Source organism: Lithobates pipiens, unplaced genomic scaffold (assembly GCF_037356315.1).
Source record: "Lithobates pipiens isolate NorthernLeopardFrog02 unplaced genomic scaffold, aLitPip1_a1.2 Scaffold_3, whole genome shotgun sequence".
In the NCBI taxonomy this organism is placed as follows: Eukaryota; Metazoa; Chordata; class Amphibia; order Anura; family Ranidae; genus Lithobates; species Lithobates pipiens.
In genome coordinates, this window is record NW_027507790.1 from 140,196,152 (window position 1) to 140,223,730 (window position 27,579).

At 43.0% G+C, this 27,579-nt stretch overlaps 1 protein-coding gene across 1 annotated transcript in view; it reads right to left on the reverse strand.

The window, feature by feature from the left end:
• Positions 1–710: 710 nt before the first annotated feature.
• The window catches only part of MACIR (macrophage immunometabolism regulator), a 48,109-nt gene continuing 21,240 nt past the window's right edge, over positions 711–27,579 (reverse strand). Inside the window, exon 2 of the mRNA XM_077462323.1 lies at positions 711–2,235. Within this exon, the coding sequence (XP_077318449.1) occupies positions 1,589–2,215 (627 nt within the window). The 5' untranslated portion in view covers positions 2,216–2,235 and the 3' untranslated portion in view covers positions 711–1,588. The remainder of the gene's footprint in view (positions 2,236–27,579) is intronic.

Here is a 27,579-nt window from a genome sequence, read left to right on the forward strand (position 1 = left end):
CCTACAATAGGAAATGTTGTTACTGGCAATATCCCCAGGTAAGAAACTTACTTCATTCAAAAAAATTATTTGCTTAACAAAACTGTATACAGTGAAGCATGATGCTAAACCTATTGAAACTGATTTGGACACACAAAGCTGATTTCAGTTGGCAGCCAAATAACACTTTTCAGAAATACAGTAAGCACCACTGTAAAAAGGGCAAAAGACATACAGTTATCTATCACAGCCAGATTTTAGCATTTCTGCTTGAATGGTTTTGGCATCGCCTGGTTGAGTTACTACAATTTGCACAATGCCCTATTAAAGGCTACAGGAGAGAGAGGGAGAGAGAGAGGGAGAGAGAGAGAGAGAGAGAGAGAGAGAGAGAGAGAGAGAGAGAGAGAGAGAGAGAGGGGGAGAGAGAGAGGGAGAGGGAGAGGGAGAGGGAGAGGGAGAGGGAGAGGGAGAGAGAGAGAGAGAGAGAGAGAGAGAGAGAGATCGAGGGGAGATGGAGGGGAGATGGAGGGGAGAGGGAGGGGAGAGGGAGGGGAGAGGGAGGGGAGAGGGAGGGGAGAGAGAGGGGAGAGAGAGAGAGAGGGGAGAGAGAGAGAGAGAGAAGAGAGAGGGGAGAGGGAGGGGAGAGGGAGGGGAGAGAGAGGGGAGAGAGAGAGAGAGAGAGAGAGAGGAGGAGAGGGAGAGGAGGAGGAGGGGGAGGGGGAGGGGGAGGGGGAGGGGGAGGAGGAGGAGGAGGAGGAGGAGGAGGAGGAGGAGGAGGAGGAGGGGGGGGGTAGTGTTTACTGCATTTACCTTAATAAAATTCACTCCATACTGGTACTTTCTGACATACAAGCTATTGGAGACTTACTTACTGCATTTAACATTTTGCTAGTATGCTCAAGCACTGGCAAACTAATTAAAAAATATAAATATTGCTTAATTTCCTCAATTATCAGTTGTAATTTAAATTAAATATTAAAACTATGGTAAACATGTAATTTGCCCTGGGCTTAAAAGGTAAATATATATAAAGCAGATAGCCATTAAATTCATATTGAGTTTGATTCCAGGGACCAAATGTCAAGTACTGACTATATATTGATCCAGCTATATATTAAAACTAATATATACATTTGAAGACATTCGGAAAATGAGCAACAAAACAAATACTTACAACTGTGTTCAGTATCTAAATCCTGACTTATTTACAAACCAGGGTCAGCCATTGATTAATCTAAAATTCATCAAACACAACATATTTAATCTAAAGGAATAGTCAAGAAAACGATTTTTTAGCTATAAGTGATTAAGTCCTTATAAATGTAAATCATTCACAAATTAAATAATTATCTCATTGTATTCCGTAGTAATTCTAGGATAAAGATCTTCTTCCTTCAAGTTAGAAATGGCTAGAAATCAGATTCACATGAACCAGCCTTTCCAACCAAGTGGTATATCTTCTGCTGCTTAGGATCAAGTGATTTGAATCGAGAAGTCATTCCCAAGTGCCACTAATGCAGACCAAGCCGTACACGTGTAGCACAGATGTTTCTCAAAATCGTTTTCCTATATGCAACAAGACAGGTGCCAAACAAAGCAGACTTCTTATTCATGTATTATTCCTCGCAAAGACACGGTCACCTCTAAGTGTGAGATGCTGTAGTTGGTACTGCAAAACTTCAGTATCTGCTGACTCCTTGATGTTCATCTTATCTAGGTTGAGGTAGTCCAAGGACTTTGAATGCATTCTCTTACTCTTAAGCAGGCAAAGTGGCAAAGGGCCGTGTGCCGCCTTGTAAGACTCATATGGAATAACTTTATTGCACTTATCGCCTGAACTTGGCATTCGTCTTCTCCTTCTCCCATTGATCGAAGGAATTTCATATGGCTGATAGTGTCGACCTTTAGCTTTATATATCCGAGATGAGCGAGAGAATCCAGAGTCATGTTGCTTGGCACGAAATGTTGGTAGAGTTTCCCCAGAATTCTCTTCTGTGGTTGCACATTTGTGAGCTAGTTTTATAAGCTCCTCTCCTGTTGTAAAGCCAACCAGGTAATTGGAATCCATGTGAAGTATCTGATAACCTGAAACGGTTCTACGAATTGGGGAACAAGGCGTGCTAGAGCAACGAGGTTTTTCAGATTCTACTTTTAATGGAGAATTTCGGTCTACTGTACTAGACAGGGGCACAGAAGAAATGCTAGTCCTGTTCTCTCCTTTAAGATCCATATTCATTTTGGAAGATCCCTGGATTCCTGTAAAAGTCAAAAAAAAAAAAAAAAATTTATTATAAGGTTGGCAATATATAGGTTAAAGCTACTGAAGATTTAAAGCAGGGGTCTCACTAAACAGAAATCATTAGGTGAGTTGTCACTCCCTGATATATATCAATACTATGTGGCCTCAATCCTAGATCAAATGCAATACTGGTGGGACCCCAAACCCACAAAAGATTTGATCCCTTATGGAAATGTATTTTTTGCCCTCTAAGCATTCCAGAATACATATAATTGCCTGTCTCCTACACACCCAAACAGGCAAGTCCCATTACCCCTCTATTCAGACGACTACCCAAGCAGTCCAACTCTCCACAACAAAAACTCCCTCTCCCCATAGAATACATGGAACTCTTAATTCCCAGTCTCCAGCTCTCTTCCTGGCTAAAATGTGACATACGGCACACTCAGCAACTAATAGTGGCGGGCAGGCCTTTACCTTTTGCAGATCTGCAAAAACAATATCACCTACCGAATTCTGAGTACTACCGCTTCATTCAGCTTTCGCAACTCTTCAAAAAGGGTAAGATCCCTAAAACAGTTAAATTAGAGGAAGAACTATGCAACTTTTATGACCCAGACAAACCTATAATTAAAAGGGATGGCATTCTTCTATAGGAAACTTAGTGCATCACATAACTTTACCAAAACATCTACAATGCTGAAGTGGGAACAGGACCTAGGTCAGCAGCATTCAATCTCCTCATGGCGATCAGCTTTATTCTGGACATATAAATCCACACTATGCGTAGAACATTGGGAACTTTACCAAAAAATACTACATAGGTGGAATGTTACCCCATATAAAATTACTGAAAATAATCAACCAGCAATTTTAAAAAATGCTGGAGAAACTGAGATTTTACGGGCTCCCTCATTCATTTTTTATGGTACTGTAAATCCTTAAGATCCTATTGGAACCAGATCTTTAAAATAGTCTCCAAATTCACTCCACACCCTACTACTCCTTCAGTCGAACAAGCCATCCTACAGCTCAACATTACGAATATCCCCAGTAAAACCAGGGCCATTGTAGTCCACATCCTCTTATCAGCTAAACTCAATATAATGAGACAATGGGGCTCCCTAGACACCCCAAAGACGGCAGCTGTTATCAAAGAGGTAAATAGAAATTTTTCCTTTTAACGGATATTTGCTTTGAAGAAGGATTCCCTGACAAAAGTTTAATCTACTATGGGACTCCTGGATAGCACATCCATACTCCTCCAATGCATGATAACTATTTACTCCTATAGTCATGTTTCTTCAACACCATTGTAACAATTACTGTCTTGTTGCCCTTAACTTGCTAGTTCAGATAAATACAGTTTGAGTCGATTAAGTGCACAATACATGAACCTGTTTGCATTCAATTTTTGTTAGTGGTGTACTTGCTTTCCCCTGCCCCCACTGGACCGTACGTTCCCCTGTTTACCCCTTCTCTCATGCGGTTAACCCTCTCATATGTGAAAATTTTTCAATGCAGAACATTAATGCATATGGGTTGGTTGTGTTGTCTCCCTGTCCCAACACAGTTTGATCCCAGATGGGGAGTCTGGGGGTGGAGGACGATGCCTGAAGGGCACCCCCATACACCTTTAGTGTACAAGCATTTGTACCTATTCAAATAATGTACTGATGTATGGCATATACTGTTTTCTTTTGGCCTTTTTTTTTGATAAACCTCAATAAAAAACAAAACAAAAAAAAATAAAAAACACTGAACCATTAAAAGGAAGGTCAAAAAAAAAAAAAAAAAAAAAACTTAGCTGGACAACAAAAATTGGGTGACAAAAAAGGAAATATCACATAGAAAATATCACACAGGAAATATCAAATAACAATCAGTGGAATTTTCTAGGTCAGTAGTAAAACTTTTTCTGAAAAATATTCTTTTGATTCTGCCCTTTGCAGCACCTCTCTTCTTCTCTTTCCTAACTCCTACCGGCATACACCGCTCTTCAGTGCCTGCCAGTCTTACATAAAGCTACCCAAGCTAGTTCAGGATTTATGGGTTAGTAGTTTATCTTCTTTCTTCATTATCAGGTTCCTTAGGGTCCCTTCCCCATGTCACAAGATACCTCATATCCCTTGTGACCTATACTATATGGCACCAACTACTTGTTCTGATGCCAAAAGGGTTTGCAATTATATGCTCTTTATGAGTGGCTATTATTCTATACCTTGCTGTATTGTAGTTGTCAAATTGTAAATCCATTGTTACTTTTTTGCACTTTTGGGCTGCGTCCCTGTCATTTTGGTGTGTTATTGTGCCTCCTATTCCTTCCCCCTCTTTCTGGGATTAATTACTCTGTGTCCTATCCTTTGTACGATTGCCCCTTTCTTTAATAAAAAATATCTGAACAAGAAAATATTCCTTTGTACAAATGCTACAAGCAAATAGGGCAATCTAAAATATATCTACTGCTGATCTGATTCACAAAGCCCTTGCTAAAAAAAATTGCTGCATAAACCAATTGCAAGATAAATTATTCACATTACTCAAAGCTGAACTCCAAGCACCAAAGTTTTTATAATATATGTTAACATCAGCAAAGTATATAAATCCACTTTATGTGCATCAAATGCCTTAAACCATTGGTGTAGCCAAAATTACCAAACACAAAAATCATCACAAGGGACATAACTTAGTTAACCACATGCCAACCAGCACACAACGATATACGTCAGCACAATGGCACGGCTGGGCAAGGTACGTACCCTTTAAATCATGGCATTGTAGGCACGTGCATGCCCGCCGCGTACTCCATGTCCGTGCCCCTGGGTCCCGCGGACTCGATGTCTGCCTGGTTCCCACAATCGTGTAATGGTGCGGCAGAACGGGGAGATGCCTTTGTAAACAAGGCATTTCCCTGTTCTGCCTAGCAACATGACAGATCTACTGCTCACTGTCATCAGGAGCAGTGATCTCTGTCATGTTCTAGTGAGGCAATCCCCCCCAGTTAGAATCACTCCCTAGGACACACTTAACCCCTTGATCGCCCCCTAGTGTTTAACACCTTCCCTGCCAGTGTCAGTTACACAGTAATCAGTGCATTTTTATAGCACTGATCGCTGTATAAATGACAATGGTCCCAAAATAGTGTCAAAAGTGTCCGCCATAATGTCGCAGTCACGATAAAATATAAAAAAATTTCGCAGATCGCTGCCATTACTAATAAAAAAATAAAAAATAAACTTTTTTTTTTTTACCAAAAATATGAAAAGGAATATACATCGGCCTAAACTGCGAAAGAAATTTGTTTTATATATTTTTTTGGGCATATTTATTATAGCAAAAAATACAAAATATTGTGTTTTTTCTAACTTGTCGCTCTTTTTTTCTTTATAGCGCAAAAAATAAAAACCGCAAAAGGTGATCAAATACCACCAAAAGGAAGTTCTATTTGTGAGAAAGAAAGGACGTCAATTTTGTTTAGGTACAGCGTCGCATGACCTCACAATTGTCAGTTAAAGTGGCACAGTGCTATATCGCAAAAAGTCAGGAAGGGGGTAAATCCTTCCAGGGCTGAAGTGGTTAAGCCTAGTACAGACGATGAGATTATTGGACGAACTAGCGTCTGTTTTTTTTTTTCACATGCTAGTCTCCATATCAAATGTGAATATGTGAAAAATTCTTACACGACAGAAAAAAAATTGGAAGTGCAGTATTGTATTTGTATTGTATTTTCTGGTGAAAACTGTACTGGTTAAACGAAGAGAGAGAAATCTTCGTGTTTGTCCCTTCGGAAAATTTTGGATGACAACTGTGACCAACTGGGGTGGTGCACTTGCATGATGGGGGAAAAAAAAAAAAAAAAGTTCTGCAAGCAGCATTTGTGGGGCAGTACGGGAGAGGTGTATACATTGAAATGAATGGGCAGCGCTTCAACAGTGCAACAGGGCATTATTAACCCTTTGTTAAAAGCAACCCGCTATCGGCTGAAAAGCGCTGCTAAAACTAGCGCTGCTTTACAGCTAATGCCCGCACCGCCCCAGTGTGAATAGGGTCTAAAGGGCACCAGATCTGTGAACAGAGGAGATAGTCCTTTCACACGGGCATCCTCAGTTGAATTACATTTTTTTCTAAGAAAAAATTTATTTTATTTTAATAGGGGGATATTATAGCAGAAAGCAAAAATCTTGTTATTTTCTAAATTGACGCTTTGTTTTGTTTATAGCGCAAAAAATAAAAACTGCAGAGGTGATCAAATACCACCAAAAGAAAGCTTTATTTGTGGGAAAAAAAAAAGGACATCAATTTTGTATGGGTACAGCATCGCACAACTGTGCAATTGTCAGTTAAAGCGACAGTGCCGGCAGTGCCGTATCGCAAAAAATGGCCTGATCATTAAGGAGGCAAATCCTTCCAGGGCTGAAGTGGTTATTGTTTGCATTTATTTAAAAAAAAAAAAAAAAACACATGAAACAAGGGACATTACTTAGTATCAATGTGATGTGTCCCTTGTTCTGCTGGCTCTGAAATCTACCACCTGTGATCCCCCACCTGTAGCTGTAATATTTCTGTGCAGTGGGGGTTAATAGAGCTGAGGGACCTATCATATGCACTCAAGAGTGGCAACTATGTCCAACCCTTCCGTCCCCTTCTCCATTCAAAGAAACTGTACAACGTGGTGGCGTGGGGGGAATTGGAGGTGGAAGATTTCAACTAAAGCAGGAGCCAGCAGCACAAGGGACATGTTGATAGTAAGTAATGTCCCTTGTGCTTCATTTTTTTGTTTGTACTAAAATAAATTAGCACACATGGGCCAAATGTTGGGCAGCATTGGGCGGTTCAATAGAAACTGGCTGACATTCGGCACGTGTGTACTGCAGCCGGCTGTTTGGCCATCCTCTGTAGATGGGACATGACTAAAAAAGGTCTGGCCATCGCCTCCCGATCATCGCTCTCAGCCAGACCGGAGTGTTCTGTTGGGGTGGTAGCCCCCCTATCAGAACGCAATAGCACAGCAGGGGAGATCACTTTACTATATTGGATAGTTAGTACAGCAGCTCGTTCTCCTTCTGAACAAAAAAAACCTACTAGTGTGTACTAGGCTTTAGGCATGCCTAACCTGTAGCTATTTATCATCCATTTAGACCTGAGTAGAGCGTATTCTTGGTGACTGAAGCCTTTCAGGTGTTTTTCTGACATTTTTGCATGTGTATCAAGCTTCAGAGTCTGTTTGCAAGAAGTTCTATAGGATGAAAGAAGTTCTTCAGGTGCACAAAAACACACATTATAGATGTTTACAGGCACTCCCACTGAAGTCTATAGGACCAAAATGCCTTAATAAGCTAAAGAAAAACAAAAAAAAGCCTCATGTACTTTTTGAGCATAGGGCATAGAGGGTAGGGTGACTGAGTGCACCAGTGGGATTCTGTGTTGTCAGGTGTAGGGAGACAAGCAGAAAAACACTCAAGTGTGAATGGGGATCTTAAAGTTAACGTAAGCCCATTCTTTACCCTTGTACCTACAGGCAGGGCCGCTGATAGAAATCATTGGGCCCCCTACAGCCCACCTGACGGGGCCCCCTTCAGCCCCATCACTGGTCCCTCCTTCAGCCCCACCCCTGGTCCCTCCTTCAGCCCCACCCCTGGTCCTGCCCCTGGTCCCTCCTTCAGCCCCAACCCTGGCTGCTTCCCAGTGAGTTAAGACACACAGGGGTCTCTCAATATAAAGAGTTAAAGCGGAGGTCCACCCTAAAGTGGACCTTTCCGCTCATCGGAACCCTCCCCCCCTCCGGCGCCACAATTGGCACCTTTCAGGGGGGAGGGGGGTGCAGGTACCTGTACAGTACAGGTATCTGCACCCACTTCCGGGATAGCTCTCTGCGGAAAGGGGCGTAGATTATGCCCCTTTCCGAAAGTCCCCCGTTGCCTGCTGGGAAACACACAGACCCCAGAGGCAGCGGGTCCATCTTCATTGCGCAGCGCGACTCGCGCATGCGCAATAGGGAACCAGGAAGTGAAGCCGAAAGGCTCCACTTCCTGATTCCCATACCCAAGATGGCGGCGGCAGCACCCGAGAGACGATCGAGAGATCGGCTTCGGTTGCCGACATCGCGGGCGCGCTGGACAGGTAAGTGTCACTATTTTAAAAGTCAGCAGCTGCAGTATTTGTAGCTGCTGGCTTTTAAAAAAAAACAAAAATGCGGAGTCCCGGCGGACTCCCGCTTTAAATCTCCCCCATCCACATGACATGACAGGGGGTCGCCCATTATGAGTACACTGTTCTCAGGACACACAGGGGGCCCCCATTATATGAAGTACAGTACACCTCTCCACACATGTGCTGTCACTGTACACCTCTTCATACATGTGCTGTCACTGTACACCTCTTCACACATGTGCTGTCACTGTACACCTCTTCACACATGTGCTGTCACTGTACACCTCTTCATACATGTGCTATCACTGTACACCTCTTCATACATGTGCTATCACTGTACACCTCTTCATACATGTGCTGTCACTGTACACCTCTTCACACATGTGCTATCACTGTACACCTCTGCACACATGTGCTGTCACTGTACACCTCTTCACACATGTTCTATCACTGTACACCTCTGCACACATGTTCTATCACTGTACACCTCTGCACACATGTTCTATCACTGTACACCTCTGCACACATGTTCTATCACTGTACACCTCTTCACACATGTGCTGTCACTGTACACCTCTGCACACATGTTCTATCACTGTACACCTCTTCACACATGTGCTGTCACTGTACACCTCTTCATACATGTGCTGTCACTGTACACCTCTTCATACATGTGCTGTCACTGTACACCTCTTCACACATGTGCTGTCACTGTACACCTCTTCACACATGTGCTGTCACTGTACACCTCTTCACACATGTTCTATCACTGTACACCTCTGCACACATGTGCTGTCACTGTACACCTCTGCACACATGTTCTATCACTGTACACCTCTTCACACATGTGCTGTCACTGTACACCTCTTCATACATGTGCTGTCACTGTACACCTCTTCACACATGTGCTGTCACTGTACACCTCTTCACACATGTTCTATCACTGTACACCTCTGCACACATGTGCTGTCACTGTACACCTCTGAACACATGTTCTATCACTGTACACCTCTGCACACATGTTCTATCACTGTACACCTCTGCACACATGTTCTATCACTGTACACCTCTGCACACATGTTCTATCACTGTACACCTCTTCACACATGTGCTGTCACTGTACACCTCTGCACACATGTTCTATCACTGTACACCTCTTCACACATGTGCTGTCACTGTACACCTCTTCATACATGTGCTGTCACTGTACACCTCTTCATACATGTGCTGTCACTGTACACCTCTTCACACATGTGCTGTCACTGTACACCTCTTCACACATGTGCTGTCACTGTACACCTCTTCACACATGTTCTATCACTGTACACCTCTGCACACATGTGCTGTCACTGTACACCTCTGCACACATGTTCTATCACTGTACACCTCTTCACACATGTGCTGTCACTGTACACCTCTTCATACATGTGCTGTCACTGTACACCTCTTCACACATGTGCTGTCACTGTACACCTCTTCACACATGTTCTATCACTGTACACCTCTGCACACATGTGCTGTCACTGTACACCTCTTCACACATGTGCTGTCACTGTACACCTCTTCACACATGTGCTGTCACTGTACACCTCTGCACACATGTTCTATCACTGTACACCTCTTCACACATGTGCTGTCACTGTACACCTCTTCATACATGTGCTGTCACTGTACACCTCTTCATACATGTGCTGTCACTGTACACCTCTTCACACATGTGCTGTCACTGTACACCTCTTCACACATGTGCTGTCACTGTACACCTCTTCACACATGTTCTATCACTGTACACCTCTGCACACATGTGCTGTCACTGTACACCTCTGCACACATGTTCTATCACTGTACACCTCTTCACACATGTGCTGTCACTGTACACCTCTGCACACATGTTCTATCACTGTACACCTCTTCACACATGTGCTGTCACTGTACACCTCTTCATACATGTGCTGTCACTGTACACCTCTTCATACATGTGCTGTCACTGTACACCTCTTCACACATGTGCTGTCACTGTACACCTCTTCACACATGTGCTGTCACTGTACACCTCTTCACACATGTTCTATCACTGTACACCTCTGCACACATGTGCTGTCACTGTACACCTCTGCACACATGTTCTATCACTGTACACCTCTTCACACATGTGCTGTCACTGTACACCTCTTCATACATGTGCTGTCACTGTACACCTCTTCACACATGTGCTGTCACTGTACACCTCTTCACACATGTTCTATCACTGTACACCTCTGCACACATGTGCTGTCACTGTACACCTCTTCACACATGTGCTGTCACTGTACACCTCTTCACACATGTGCTGTCACTGTACACCTCTGCACACATGTTCTATCACTGTACACCTCTTCACACATGTGCTGTCACTGTACACCTCTTCATACATGTGCTGTCACTGTACACCTCTTCACACATGTGCTGTCACTGTACACCTCTTCACACATGTGCTGTCACTGTACACCTCTGCACACCTGTGCTGTCACTGTACACCTCTGCACACATGTTCTATCACTGTACACCTCTGCACACATGTTCTATCACTGTACACATGTTCCATTGCTTTCTCCTTATGTACATATGTGTCATCGCTACACACGTTTTCCCTCAGTGCACCCCTCTGCTCACATGTTCCATCACAGTACACCATTGATGGTAAACAGGGTTGAGTGTACAGCTGTAACAAGTGAGACCACTGGCTCTTACCACTCTTGCTTCAGCAGACATTTAAATCTCCAGGCTGCACATTGTATTTCCTGCACAGTCTGGAGGTCAGGAGGAGGCGGTGCAGCTCTGAATGACAGAGCAGCAGACCAATTGGTTTGACATCCTGCTGGGAGGCAGAAATCTGTAGATAGCAGTGTAGGAGAGGCTTCCATGGTGCTGTTCTCCTCACTGACACAAGGGACATGAGCAGAGATGTGAGTGGAATGTGAGCAAGTCACACATGCAGGCTACCTGCCGTCGGTGCTGTTAAACTGAAGGCAACCCCTGCTTTCAGTTTACTTACTGTCTGGAAAGTGTTCTCCTCCTCCTCTCCAGCCTCTGAGTGGTGCCTGCCCCTCCTCACCTCTCCGGTGGTCAGACTCATCTCGTGCTGGCTGGAGAAATATATATATATTTTTTTTTTCTATCATTCTCTGCTCAGATTGCCCGGGCCCCCCCTGCTGACTGGGCCCGGTACAACAGGGCCAATTGTACTGGCTTATCAGCGGCCCTGCCTACAGGTAAGCCTAAAATAAGGTTTACCTGTATATACTATGAATATCTCTTAAACCTTTACAGTTTAGGAGATATTCACACTTCATGCAGATGGTGATGTCACTGGTGCATGCACTGTGAAGGGACAGTATAACTGTGCCGTCCCTTCACAGCTCTGTGCCGTGGTCCGCGACTACCATGCGCATGAGTGACGTCATCGCAGAGCGGACAGACGATCGGAGGACGCAAAGCCAGAAGGAAGACTGGGTGAAGATGTAAGTGTCTGTCAGAGCTCACAGCACGGCAGTGCAGGGCTTTGTTCTAAGGTAAGCATTTCATAATGTGCTAGTATTATGCTTTTACTTTGCAGGGTTTAACAAAAAAAAACACACAAACTTTGGTGCAGTTTAGTTCCTCTTTAAGCAACCCCTCTCCAAAAAGTGTAAAATTTTGGAAACAATGGTACAGATTGCAGTTTTTACATGCCTAAACACAGGCATCAGCAAAGTAATACTTTAATCTTTCTAATTATTAATTAGGAATTAAGCATAAAAAATAAAAATATCTAGATAAATTTTTTTTTTATCAAAGTAGCTGCCCCATTTCAAAAAGGAATAATTATGTCATAACATATTTGATTCAGAAAGCACTTTGTGTAGCAGAATAATGTGGAGGTGGTAACCGTGGGTGCCGTTTCTATGGCTGCAACATGCTAAGTCCGTGCGATAGCAACACAAGATCCTGAAAACATATTTACACACATGCTAACATCCTACTCTTTTTCTTAACTAAATGTAATGAAAAAAAAAAAATTCCTTAATTTATTTCAATATTGATGTATATACTTGAAGATATAGCGATTTCTTGATTTCAGGTGAATTTGATAAAAAATATATATATATTATTATAAAGAAACTAAAAAGGATAATAAAAATAATATATACAGCATCTCTCAAAAGTGAGTACACCCCTCTGTCAGAAACCATGAATCAGACTGAGACAGAAGTACAGTTAAATCACACGTGTTTAATAATTATAATAAAAAAGGTAAACAGAGTAAACGTGGTCAAAACATAGCCAGAGTTTAGGAACCGTAACAGATAGTCAGACAAGCCAAAACGTCAGGGAGCCAGAAGGAATGTCAGTCAAGCAAGTCTTTAACAGGAACAAAGGAGAGCGTCTCTAGAGATGTGACCAAGGCGAAGGCAGAGATCATTTGGACTGGATGGCTTAAGTAGGCAGGACTGACAAGCAGGATATCATCAACAGGTGAGTCACTGTGGAGAGTTGGGAGCTGGCAATTAGCCAACAGCTGAGCGGCCAGCTCAGAGAAGGAAGGACTGAGCCCAGCCCTGATACCCTCACATTTTTGTGACAGATAATGTCTCCTTAGACGAAATGCACCGTGTTGAGCCCTGCTGTTGTTATTGCATTATCCAAATCATATATTTTCAAGCGCTTGATCTACATACCAAAAGTGAGTGTTCCCAATTTTAATACACTTTCTACGTTTATACGGATTCACACTATGTGGAATATTTTCTTTTTTGGTTACAATAATTTGAGCACGAGAGGATTTGGCCTGACATGTTGGCTGCTTCTGAGGACTGCTTCTCTGAGTTACTTCCTGAATAATTGGACCCTCTTCAATCTTAATCTGGAGCCCAGATGTGGAGGTCCCATACACTGGCGTTTACACCACATGTCCTGCTGACTCATTGAGCATATGCCCATTTGAGTCCCTACACTCCGGTAAGCCTTCACACAACCGGTGGTGGCAGGGCCGGTACTAGGGGTGGGCAGGAGGGGCATCTGCCCTGGGCAGAGTGATTTTCTGTGGGAGGAGGGCGCAGTTTGCTGGGTACAACTCTTCCAGCATAGAACATGCTGCCGAATGTAACACAGGCAGAGATCGGCTTTGTCCCTGCATGTAGGCTACATCGTAGCACTACACCCACCCCCTGCCTGCACAGTACACTGTACTATGGTCTGAGTGACAGGAGAATGGAGCAGGCGGGCACATCAAGGCATCAGTTCTCCATGCTATCCTGATGAACTTTTCTGCTCCTCTCCTTGCCTGGACAGCGGCTTCTCTCCTCCCTCTCCAGTCATCTCCATCTCTCTCCTGCCTTATCTCTCACAGTGTCCTTATGTCTGTTCTTATCTCTCCCTGCTCTGGTCTGAGCCCCTTACTCCTCTGTATAGTGACCCTTTCCTCCTGTGCCCTCCCGCTCGGACCCCCCATAGCTGCACAGCCAAAACTGAGTGGGGTCTCCCCTGTCTCTCAGCTAACAGGTAACATTTTCTGAAAATGATTTTCAGGCTTCATATCTCTGTTCATTGCAGTGGATACAACTGTTATTTCCCATTCTATTTTTGTACATGCACATTCAGAAGGGGTGCAAACAATGCGCCTCACACGCAGGGCTGTATCCCCCATGCCAGCAACCCATTCATTTCTACTGGGACATGATGCTGCATGGACACAACCACTGTATCCTAATATGACATACAGGTTCAGGTTCCAATAAAAGTAAATAGGAAGCTGGCACAGGAATGCACACACTGTACTGTTAAAAGAGAGCCCTGCACAGGACACACATCTGCACTGCATGTGAAAACAGAGATTTTTACAAAGCTGGGCATAGATGGATGGATCTGCTCAGTTTTTTTTTAATCGGACATGGACTGATAAAAAAAAAAAAAAAAAAAAAAAAAAACTCTTTTGGATCTACCACCAACTATGTAGTACAAAGGCCTGCCTGGTTGGATACTACAATTAATTGTTTACGTTTGTCCATATATTCCAACGTTTTGGTAAATCTAAAGGAGATTGTACAATCTCTGCACAATCAGATTGTATAGTTTATGCTCACCTACAGCATAGTGTTCTTAAGCATGAGTACTAACAATGACAAATGTTTTCCCTGTTATCTTTATAACACCTATAGATCGTTAACACCCTAACACATTGTATAAAGCTGGGTACACACTGGGTTTGCGTCAATACCCGTTTTGTACTGGCAATTACGAGTACCGATACTCGTGCTCAAGTACTCACTAATACCAGTTATTGAAACCTTTGTGTTGAGATTTGAGCCCATACAAAATGAATGGGCTCATCACACCACAAAGAATCTTGTGGAATGCGGTGCGATTCCTGCGCATTTTGGCATCCTCGCCCTGGGCACTGAAATACCCTGTCCCACCACTGGGTGGTGGTCTCATTGTTGTGTTTTCACTCCAACATTGAGGGCACGTGGAATACATTTTTCTGCTATAGAATTCTTTCTCCCTGTCTACCCATGGACTGTTATAATTACAGTTTAATAACCTCTATATGATGAATTACAGACTTCAGTTTGGGTGTGAATTTCATATCACTTTTCACTGTCTTGATTTTTGTATTATTGTGGTTATTTCACATCATACATTGGATTTGTTGTGTATATATATATATATATATATATGAGAATTTGTATCATTATGAATTTTTGAGCGCTGCACAGAATTTTATTTTCACATTTCTTTTAATATGACAACGCTGAAGAAATTTCACTATTCTACAATGTAAAGTAGTGAGTGTACAGCTTGTATAACAGTGTAGATTTGCTGTCCCCACAAAATAACTCAACACACAGCCATTAATGTCTAAACCTCTGGCAACAAAAGTGAGTACACCCCTAAGTGAAAATGTCTAAATTGGGCCCAAAGTGTCAATATTGTGTGTGGCCACCATTATTTCCCACCACTGCACTAACCCTCTTGGGTGTGGAGTTCATCAGAGCTTCACAGATTGCCACTGGAGTCCTTTTCCACTTCAAGACAACATCATGGAGCTGGTGGATGTTAGAGACCTCCACCTTCCATTTGAGGATGCCCCACAGATGCTCAATATAGTTTAGGTCTGGAGACATGCTTGGCCAGTCCATCCCCTTTACCTTCAGCTTCTTTAGCAAGGCCATGGTCGTCTTGGGGGTGTGTTTGGGGTCATTATGTTGGAATAATGCCCTGCGGTCCAGTCTCTGAAGGTAGGGGGATCATGCTCGGCTTCAGTATGTCACATTACATGTCGGCATTCATGGTTCCTTCAATGAACTGTAGCTCCTTAGTACTGGCAGCACTCATGCAGCCCCAGATCATGATACTCCTACCCTAATGCGTGACTGTAAGCAAGAAACACCTGGTTGCCGCCACACACACTTAAAACCATCTTAACCAAATAAGTTTATCTTGGCCTCATCAGACCACAGTTCCAGTAATGTCCTTAGTCTGTTTGTCTTCAGCAAACTGTTTGCGGCTTTTCTTGTGCATCATCTTTAGAAGAGGCTCCCTTCTGGGATGACAGCCATGCAGACCAATTTGATGCAGTGTGTGGCATATGGTCAGAGCACTTAACAGGCTGACCCCCAACCCCTTCAACCTCTGCAGCACTGCTGGCAGCACTCATATGTCCATTTCCAAAAAAACAACCTCTGGATATGACGCTGAGCAAGTGCACTCAACTTCTTTGGTTGACCATAGCGAGGCTTGTTCCGAGTGAAGCCTGTCCTGATAAACTGCTCTATGGTCTTGGCCTCTGTGCTGCAGCTCAGTTTCAGGGTATTGGCAATCTTCTTATAACCTAGGCCATCTTTATGTAGGGCAACAATTCTTTTTTTCAGGTCCTCAGAGAGTTCTTTGCCATGAGCTGCCATGTTGAACTTCCAGTGACCAGTATCAGACAGTGAGAGCGATAACACCAAATTTAACACACCTGTTCCCCATTCACAACCGAGACCTTGTAACACTAATGAGTCACATGAGACTGGGGAAAGAAAATAGCTAAATGGGCCCAATTTGGACATTTTCATTTAGGGGTGTACTCACTTTTGTTACCAGAGGTTTAGACATTAATGGCTGTGTGTTGAGTTATTTTGAGGGGACAGCAAATTTACACTGTTATACAAGCCGTACACTTACTACTTCACATTATAGCAAAGTGTCATTTCTTCAGTGTTGTCACATGAAAAAATATAATAAAATATTTACAAAAATTTGAGGGGTGTACTCACTTTTGTGAGATACTGTACATAGATACAGTATATCCATGTTAGATGGACTCAACAATCAACTGTTTGAAAATTTCAAAACAAGCATAAAAGACTAATATATACAGATGTTGATAGAGGAAAAGTTAGAGAAACAATCTGTTTAAAAATGTAAAAACAAGCCAAGTGACAGATGATGACGACAGGTGACCAAATACATGTGTATGAGGAAAAATATACCAGGTTCAAGAATAAACTATGCTCTAAACTGGATTATAAATCACAAACTCAGTTAAATAAATAAGTTAATAATGTTGTAGCAGGAAAGTGTTGTCCTCTGTATAGATTTAATTCATTATTTTTCAGGTACAATTGAGGTGTAGCTTTTATAACAGAGGAGGCAAGAGAAATGCAAAAATGTATTACTATAAAACTCCAAAATTCAGTGCGAGACCCCAAGCGGAAATCACCAGCGAGCCCCCGTTCACACAGGTGCAGCTTTAAAATCACATTACTTCAGCGTGATTTCAAAACCGCACATCTGTGCGATTTGCACTGCCGACTTAAATTCAACTTCATTTCACAGAAGTCTATGCAAGTCGTAATGAAAAAGTAGCGCAGAAATTTTTTTCATAAGCACTGTGACATGAGTCGCGGCGGTATGCACGGTTCCATTGCTGGCAATCGGGTGCGACTTCGGGGGGGCTAAAGCATTTTAAAGTGTTACTAAACCCACAAGAGTAAAATCCATGTGTATATGCAGTAACACATTCCTGTTATACTGTGAAACCTAAGGGGTTAATCCTCAGCATTGTGTAAAAAGGCTTCTTGATCCTGTATGCACAGATCTTCTTCTTCCACTGACTCCAGAACAGGTCCGGATAAGATAGAGTTACTGCAGTCAGACTGAACATGCTCAGTTTGATGTGTACTGCTACAGAGTATTTTTTTTCTTGGGAGAGTTCATGTGATCAGTACAGGGCCAATCAGCACTGTCTAGACAGAGGGTCAGGGGTCCCTAAGCGTCATAGGACAATCATGGGAAAATGAAAACTCCTTTTACAAGCTTTACCAGACACTGATAGAAGTCATATGACTGCTATATACTGCTGATGAGAAAAGTATCGGTACTCGTACTTAAAAACTGGTATTGGTGCATCACTGTGTTCGTTTTTTTTTTTTTTTTTGTGTTTTTTTTTTTTTACTTTTTTTTCCCTTTACCTCACCTGGTCTTCAGGCCTGGAAATTTTTATTTTATTTTTATCTTCCTTTAACAGACCAAGCTGTCCAGCAAAAGTAGCAGTTATATGGGTTGAGATTAACCATTTAACACTGACAGAGGTTCTTACAACTTTTATTAATTTATGAAAAACCAGCTAAAAAAGTAAAAGCCCAAAATAAAACACACCTCTCAAAAAAGTAAAACACTGTTGCTGTAAATGCTTAAAAGATGTGGAGTTTGACTTGGATTTGTTAGTGAAATCCATCTAAATCTACTAGCACATCTAACAATCACCTCTCCCCAGATTGACAATGCTGCTGTCCAAAAGGGGTCTCTTACGTCTCCTTCCAGAGTGGATCTGCCCTAGACATTACATTTTGTTACTGGCACCAGGTGAAAATAAAGGGGGGGGGATCCTAAAAAAGAAAACGAATGCAGCCACCACATGTAAGGATTGTTGAGCTGCATTATATTACATTCTTGTTTTTGGGTTTAATACAGCTTTAAAGTCTTCCATTGTGAGTCAGCAGAGATTGCCCGCCTCTCCCCATAATGCACCCATTCTTAGGATCGGCTTTTTTGGCTAACTAAATCACGTATTTGCTGTTTGACATACTGTGATTTCTAAATGAAGCCCCACAGTGAAATAGAACACTATAGTGTGTGCTAAACAACACGGCAAAAAAAGAAATAAAAAAATCTCAGGAAAGATCAGTAGGTAGCATGGGCTTTGCTTTGTATACGGACTGATTTCTATTCAGAGGTTTTGCTTTTATTGACCTCTCCGCTTTCAAATGGCAGCTTTCTATTTATAGTACCCCGTGTCCCAGTTCTTCCCGTTTCTAGTGTAAGTGATTTGTTTTACACATAAACTTTTGAGAGGTGAGACAAAGGTGGCACGGCTGCAACTGGTTATATCCACACCATAAAATAGAATAACATGTACATAGCCCGGGGCAGCTTGAGGAGTCCAGGCATAAACCAATAATGGTTGGATGAAAACATCCTATTAAATTACTATGTTTAAAAAAGCTGCAGAGAAAACGGTATACTTTAGTCGGTTCCGGACCGCCTTTTGCAAATTTACTGTGGCAAGTCAGCCTGGCTGTGTGAAATGTACCTGTGCAGTAGCTCTGGGCGGGGGGGGGGGGGGGCGCATGCCACTCTGTCTCTTCCGGAAACTAATGTGGGATGCAGGCGGACATCAGGTCTACCGGACCCACTGATTGGCTCTCCCTCTGGCCAATCAGCAGGTCCGGCGGACCCGATGTTCACCCGCGATCATTCTCAGAAGAGGCAGAACGGGGATCTGCTTATGTAAACAAGGCACAGCTAAGCAGGAACACAGATCTCTGTGTTCTCCCAGCCACAGCAACCCCCCACACAGTTAACAAACACTCCCTAGGGACACACTTATCCCTTTACTTGCCCCTGATGTTAACCCCTTCCCTGTCAGGTGTCATTGGTGCAATAAACAGTGCATATGTTTAGCAATGATCACTGCATTAGTGTCACTGGTCCCCAAAAAAGTGTCAGTTAGGTGTCCGGTTGTCCGTCACAATCCCGCAGAAAAAAAAGAAGATCGCTGATCACCGCCATTAGACCCCTTTCACACCAGGGCGTTTTGCAGGCGCTATAGCATTAGAAATAGCGACTGCAAAACGCCCTAAAGAAGCTGCACCATTGTGTGTAGTGTGAAAGCCCCGAGGGCTTTCACACTACAGCGGTGCGCTGGCAGGACGTCAGAAAAAAGTCCTGCCAGCAGCTTCTTTGGAGCGGTGTGTTTACCGCTCCTCCACCGCTGCTGCCCATTGAAATCAATGGGGCAGCGCTGTAATGCCGCCGGCAAAACGGCACTATTGCGGCGTATTGCCGGCGGTTTTAACCCTTTCGCGGCCGCTAGCGGGGGGTAAAAGCGCCCCGCTAGAGGCCGAAATGCGCCGCAAATCCGGTGGTAAAACGCTGCTAAAAATAGCGGCGTTTTACCGCCGACGCAAGTTGCGGTGTGGTGTGAAAGGGGTCTTACTAGTAAAATAAATAAATAAAAATATCCCATTGTTTTTTTAACCAAATATATGTAGCTGAATACATATTGGCCTAAATTAATGAAGCAATTAGATTTTTTACTGTATCGCAAAAAAAGAAAGAAAAGAAGACACAAATTAACAATACTGTAGCTGCTGACTTGTAAAAAGACATTTACCAGCCCAGGGATCTAGGCCAGTGCTGTCTTCACCTGGGACGGTTCTTCACTGGTCTCCGGCTTCAATAGGTTGACTCTGGCATGCCGGCTGTGACTTCCTGCTGCCTCATAAGAGACTGCCCACAGTGCATGTACAAGACGTATTGCGCTTTCTGAATGGTCCCACAGCCTCTACGATGTGTTCCAGGAGGTTGCCAGGGGACGAAGACAGGGATGGGGACTTCTATCAGTGTCTGGCCGAGCACTGGTTAAAACTTGTAGGAGGAGTTTTCATTCTCCTCTGACTGTCCTATGAGGCTGCATGACTCCTGACCCTCTGTCTGGACAGCTCCGACTGGCCCTGTGCTGACCACATGCACCCTCAAAAGAAAAAAAAAAAAAAAAAAAAACAACAACTTTCTAGCAATACACACCAAACAGAGCATGTACAGAGTGACCCCGCGGCTCTGTAAAATCAGGAGATGGATTGGGGACAGTGGAAGAAGGGGAGGATCAAACAGCCTTTTTACACAATGTGCAGGATTAACCCCTTAGGTTTCATGGTGCGCAGGGTGGATCAAAAGCGCTGATACAAAAAAAAAATGATTTTTTTTTAATTTAAAATCTGATTTCTTTGATTTTTATCATTTTATTTAATAAAATGTTTTTGGAGTAAATATCTATCTAAAGATAGTTTTCTATATAAGATACATTAATAATTTAGTTTATTCAGTATGAAATGGAGCTTAGTTATATAGCATGAGGCTGTATATTCTGCAATATTTACATTTTTGGTAAACTCATTCAATGAATCCAATCTCTGCAAGCTGAGATAACATGAACAGCATTGATGCATTCACACAATTTCACAGTAACCATGAGATAGGGAATAGTCATTTATCCCATTGTTCTGCAAATCTATAAACACAACAAACTGTATGATTGTTTGAAGAGAAATGCACCGTACCCCACTCTAAGTTTGAGGCTGAAGGGCAAGCAGTAAAAATGAAAGTGAAACCTTCCATGCAGCTTATAAACCTTTATGCACGTAGCTGGATGTGCTTTATCCCTCCCTTGAGGAGCAAAATGGCAGCAGGCTGTAAAAGAGACCCAGTTTGGGAATATATTATTGAAGGTCCTTTACCTATGGGTAAAGCAGGTATATGTGCAAAATGCAAGCAATGCAACAAAGAGATGCAAGGCCTGGTGGCCCGACTGAAAGATGTGCTGTGATAAAAGGATCACGTTTGAAGTTTTTTTTAAGTGGAACCAGCTGATATTTTTAGTTTAAGTTCTTTTTTTTTTTCAAAGATACTGTTTATGTACCTCAATTACTAAACATTGATGTTTAACCGCTTCCCGACTGCCTCACGCAGATATACTGCGGCAGAAAGGCATATACAGGCAGATTAACGTACCTGTACATGGCCCTTTAAGAGGTGGCTTGCGGGCGCACATGTGCGCCCGCCGGGAGCGTGATCGATGTCCATGGGGATACCCGCAATTGTCTAACGGTGAGGAAGAGCAGAGAGATGCTGATGTAAACAAGCATCTCTCCGTTCTGCCTAATGACACTGTCACTGATCACAGCATAGCCCTTCCCCCCCAGTTAGAATCACTCCCTAGGACACACTTAACCCCTACAACGCCACCTAGTGGTTAACCCCTTCACTGCCAGTCACATTTACATAGTAATCAATGCATTTTTAATTGCACTGATCGCTGTATAAATGTGAATGGGCCCAAAATCGCGACAAAAGTTTCCGATGTGTCCGCCATAATGTCGCAGCCACGATAAAAATCGCTAATCGTCGCCATTACCAATAATAAAAAAAAAATTATCAATAAAAATGCCATAAAACTATCCCCTATCTTGTAGATGCTATAACTTTTGCGCAAACCAATCAATAAACGCTTATTGCAATTTTTTTTACCAAAAATATGTAGAAGAATACGTATCGACCTAAACGGAGGAAAAAAAATGTTTTGTTGTTATATATTTTTTGGGGATATTTATTTTAGCAAAGAAGTAAAAAACAATGAGTTTTTTTCAAAATTGTCACTATTTTTTTTTTCTGCACTATAAAAACAAAAAAAATGCGGAGGGGATCAAATACCACCAAAAGAAAGCTCTATTTGTGGGAAAAAATAAGGAAGTCAATTTTGTTTGGGAGCCACGACGCACAATTGTCAGTTGAAGCGACGCAGTGCCGAATCGCAAAAAGTGCTCTGGTCTTTGGCCAGCCAAAGTCCTTACATTTAAAGAGCACCTGTCCTTTGAGATCCATCATGGCAACGCCTGTTAGCGGACATCCACTCACCTGATGCTGCCATGTCCCTCACCTGGTTGTGTCACTGCCGCATCACCAGCTGTCCCATTAAAGTGAATGGGACAGTCGGTGAGTCAGCAGAGGGTCAGAGGAGCGGGTCAAAATTACGATTTAAATCAAGCCTTTTTACTAGTGATTTAAATAAAATCCACCCTGACGGTGAGAGTGTAACAAGCATGGTTTACTGCATATACAGACTCATCTTAATGTTGTTTGTTTAGTAACACTTTAACCACTTGCCGCCCACCATATAGCGAAATTACGTCTGCAAAGTGGCGCATCGTGGCGATCGTTGTTGCGGCGTGTCAGTCTGACACATCGCAACTCTGATCTAGGTAAAGAATCTCTGTTTACCACGTGATCAGCTGTGTCCAATCATGGCTGATCACGATGTAAACAGGAAAAGCCGTTGATCAGCTTTTCCTCACTCGCATCTGACAGACGCGAGCCAATTGGCTGCTCTCCTGACAGGGAGGTCTGTGCTAACTGTTTATCAGTGTAGCCCCCCCCCTCAGATGCCCGCCCAGGACCACCGGGTATGCCACCCTAGACCACCAGGGAAATGCCAATCAGTGCCAAAGAAAAATGCCTGCCAGTGCTAACTATCAGTGCCACCCATAAGTACCCATGAGTGCCCATCAGTGTCGCCTATCAATGCTCAGTGCCCATCAGTGCCGCATATCAATGCCAATCAGTGCCGCTTATCAATGCTGCCTATCAGTGCAGCTTATCAGTGCCGCATATCAATGCCAATCAGTGCCGCTTATCAATGCTGCCTATCAGTGCAGCTTATCAGTGCCCATCAGCGAAGGAGAAAACGTACTTATTTACAAAATTGTATAACAAAAACAAAGCCCCTCCCCCTCCTAAGCTGCTGTAGAGAACATTGTTGTGCAATGCCATGTCCTCATCCCTCATGCTAAGTTTACACCAACCAAGTCTGCCAAAACTGTCAGCTTGACAAAAGCCAGGTAATACACTAGGCAGTCTCGGACAAGCAAGCTAGCAAGCTACAGGTCCAGACTATGTGTATACTGAACAGGACGTGACACAGCGCTGCAAAAAGGGAGAGAGTGTGGTGCTCAGTGCTGGCTGTAACCCAGCCCCCCGCCCCCCCACTCATATTTTTAGATTTCAAGAGAATGGCGGCGCTACATCTGGTGATGACACAAAACACGTTTTGCGTTTTCCCAGCAATCAATCTAGTCTGCGTGTACATAAGCCATTAAAGTGCACCTGCAATGTATCTGCGGGCAAGGACTGAAAAGAAGGTAGCATTTAAGATTACATGTTTTTACTGCCAGGAGCTATAAATTAATGTTTTTGTTGCAATGCATTAATGTAATTAGTGAAGAACATTAAGTGCTACAAACAGGCAACCCCAAAAGAAGTGAACCATTTCAGCCCCAGAAGAATTTACCCCCTTCCTGACCAGGCCATTTTCTTTGCGCCACTTTAACTGACAATTATGCGGTCGTGCGACGATGTACCCAAACAAAATTGACGTCCTTTTTTTCCCACAAATAGAGATTTCTTTTGGTGGTATTTGATCACCTCTGTGGTTTTTATTTTTTGCGCTATAAACAAAAGAAGAGTGACAATTTAAAAAAAAAACACAATGGGGTTTATTTACTAAAGGCAAACCCACTTTGCACTGCAAGTGCACTTGCAAGTAAAGTCACTGTACATCAGAGGGGGATATGCAAGGAAAATAAAAAAAACTGCATTTTAGCTTGCACGATTGGATGATAAAATCAGCAGAGCTTCCATTTATTTCAGATCTACCCCTTAGATTTATAGCGACTGCACTTTCAAGTGCACTTGCAGTGTAAAGTGGATTTGCCTTTCATAAATAACCCCCAATATCTTGAAATTTTTGCTATAATAAATATATATAAAAAAAAAATTTGCTCAGTTCAGGCCGTTATGTATTCTTCTACATATTTTTGGTAAAAAATAATTGCAATAAGCATATATTGATTGGTTTGCGGAAAAGTTATATTGTCTATAAAATAGGGGAGATTTATGGCATTTTTTTTATTAACTCATCGATTTTTAATCGGGACTGCGATAGTACGGTGGACAAATCAGATGCTTTTGACACATTTTTGGGACCAGTGACATTTATACAGAGATCAGTGCTCTAAAAATGCATTGATTACTGTATAAATGTCACTGGCAGGGAAGGGGTTAACACTAGGGGGTGAGCAAGGGGTTAACTGTGTTCCCTAGGTGTGTTCTAACTGGGGGGGGGGCGGGGTGGGACTGACTAGGGGAGGAGAAAGATCATTGTTCCTACTTAGTAGGAAAACACAATCTGTCTCCTCTCCCCTGACAGAATCGGGATTTGGGTGTTTACACAAACAGATCCCAGTTCTAGCTCTGTCCCAAGCGACCGCAAATACCCGGCAGTCATCGCGCCCACCAGGCGCTTGCATCAGCTCCGGGACAAGCCACGGCGCCTCCTACAGCATCTTAAAGAGCTGACATACAGTTACTACGTTTTGCCCAGGGGAGCCATCCTGCAGAAGTATAACTGCAGTGGCTGGTCGGGAGCCAGTTAAAAACATAAGTATAAATAGAGAGCATGTGTCTCCAAATCTGGGCAAGGAAGGTGGGCTGCTGGTGTGTGATAAAGAATGATTGCATGAGGGCAGACACACTGAATTTAGACAGAAATGTTTACATTTATGGGCCCTCAAATTTATTGGAGAACAAGCCACACAGCTAATATGGTATATCTGCATAGCTGCTTACTTTCCATTGCTACAATATGTAATGGAATGTCTAAATAGGAATTTAAAAGGCATTTTAAAGCCTTCCTACCTCCACCTTTTGTTTTTCACCTGGATAACATGTGCATTGATTATGTAGATCCATAATGTCATTTGTTGTCTCGTTCAGCTTATAGTAAATCTTCATTCCTTTGTCAGAAGTTTCTGTTCAAATATGGGGCATGAAGCATGCTTCTGCCCAATGCATGACCTCTGTCTGTAGTCTGAGAATTAACATTCCTGTGAAGAAGCTACATATTTCACAATTCCTAGACTTCTTACCACTTGGCCCCTGCGCTTTAGCTGATATACAGCTACAGCGCAGCTCTCCAGTCCTGGGAGGTCATCTCTGGATGTCTTCCTGACCCCCTGGGGCACGCATCAGGAAGTGTCAGTGATCATAGATTAGGGTAAAGGGCCAATTAGAGAGGCCCTTTACTATGTGATCAGCTGTGTCCAATCACAGCTGGTCACATATAAACACTGTTGCCGGTTATTGCCTCTCTTTTCTTCACACAGAGACAGCATGTAAAGAAAGGAGAGCTGATCTGACAGGGCACAGTGAGTAGAGCATTTACACGGATCATCAGTGCCCCGATTATCAGCACAGCCCCTTCAGTGCCACCTCGTCAGTGCCCATCAGTGCTGCCTTGCCAGTGACTCCTCATCAGTGCACATCAGTGAAGAAGAAAAATTACATGGCCCCCTTTCACACGACAAGCCCGATCAGATCTGCATGGCAGTTTTTCAGGCGGTTCTGAGTGGGCCACCCATTGACTCCTATGGGCAGGTGGAGGTTAGCGGAAATGTGTCCGCTGACATCCGTCTGCCATCTGATCTGCTAAAAACAGACGTATGGTGATCCGATCTGCCCGTTGGATCGCTGAATGTATGGGATGAGATCAGAGGAAAAACAGACAGGCTGTCCGTTTTCGTCTGATCTCCCCATGCCGCTGAGCTGGCAGACTCCGCTGAGTGGATCCGCCTCATGTGAAAAATGTTTGGTCTATTTTTGTTTATTTAGAAAAAATAAAAAACCCAGTGGTGATTAAATACCACCAAAAGAAAGCTAAAGAAAAAAAAAAAAGATAAAAAATGTCATATGGGTACAGTGTTGCATGACTAGGCAACTGTTATTCAAACACCATTATGTTACTGGCCGATTAATCGATTGTGAAAATAATAATCGATTAATTTCATAATCGATTAGTTGTCGATTAATCGATTAGTTGTTTCAGCCCTAGTGCCCTGTATTGAGATGGTTAAGCAATACATGTTTCTTTTCATTGCATTCTGACAGCAGGGAGCCATCCCCACCATCAAAATACAATTATCAATGGCACAGATTGCTCAGGAAAAACCCTACAGGTTTGTTGTACGCAAGGTCGATCAATAAATCAAATTGTGTATAACCAGTCTGCCCATACTTGGATTCAAATCTAGCTAGTCCCTGCTGGCCCACCCAAATTTCGATCCATGTATGGCCGCTTTAGTCTTGTTCTGTGCTGGTGAGAGCGAGCTACCCCTAATTAGATCTAACACAGGCAGAAAGACACAGAGCAAATAACGTGATACTTCATATTATTTGCACTCCTAACATCTGTGATGCAACACAGAGAAAATAGCGTGTTGTGTGTGACCTGGAACAAGAAATGATCTGTTTATTTAGTAAACAGGGATGGACTAGCTGAAGCACATTATGGACATAGGGGAATTGATCAGCCAAGATGCTACAAAATGCAGCCACAATATACAAGCTCATCATTGCAAGATAAGGAAAACAGCGACACAAGCAATAAAATTAAACTAATACCTAGTTGAAACAATGAAAATATTTGAAAGTGTACACTGTCTTTAAAAACAAGTCCAAGCCCGACCTGTACAAAGCAGCACTCGGCAACCCACCTGTTGCTAACAGAGAACAATAGAAGTTACAAGCAATGGTCTGCATTTGGCTGTCCATCCACACAATACAAATAACAACTGTCTATGAGCAGTCCAATGTAGGCAGATCTCCGCCATCACAAGAGGCCTAACACAGCTTATCTGTTTTATAAAACGTGCAGTTATTTCTTACAGTGTGTCCAGGGACGTCTACATCACACATCCCAGGAGGCCACGTGCCACATTCTACGCATGCTCAGAGATGTCGCAGGTCTTTGTCAGAAAGGTGGCAAAGCCCCACAGCATGATTGGCTATGCATGGGGATCCAGTGAATGTACAGACATACTGTGGGACTCAGCCAGATCCTGTGGTTTAAGTGGTTCACTATTCCTGTGCAAAACAATGTGACTTGATATAATACAAAAGTACCGTATATACTCGAGTATAAGCCGAGATTTTCAGCCTCTTTTTTGAGGCTGAAAGTGCCCCCCTCGGCTTATACTCGAGTCATCGCTGTCTGCCTGCTCGATCAGCGTGTCGAGCAAACAGACAGCGGACATTCT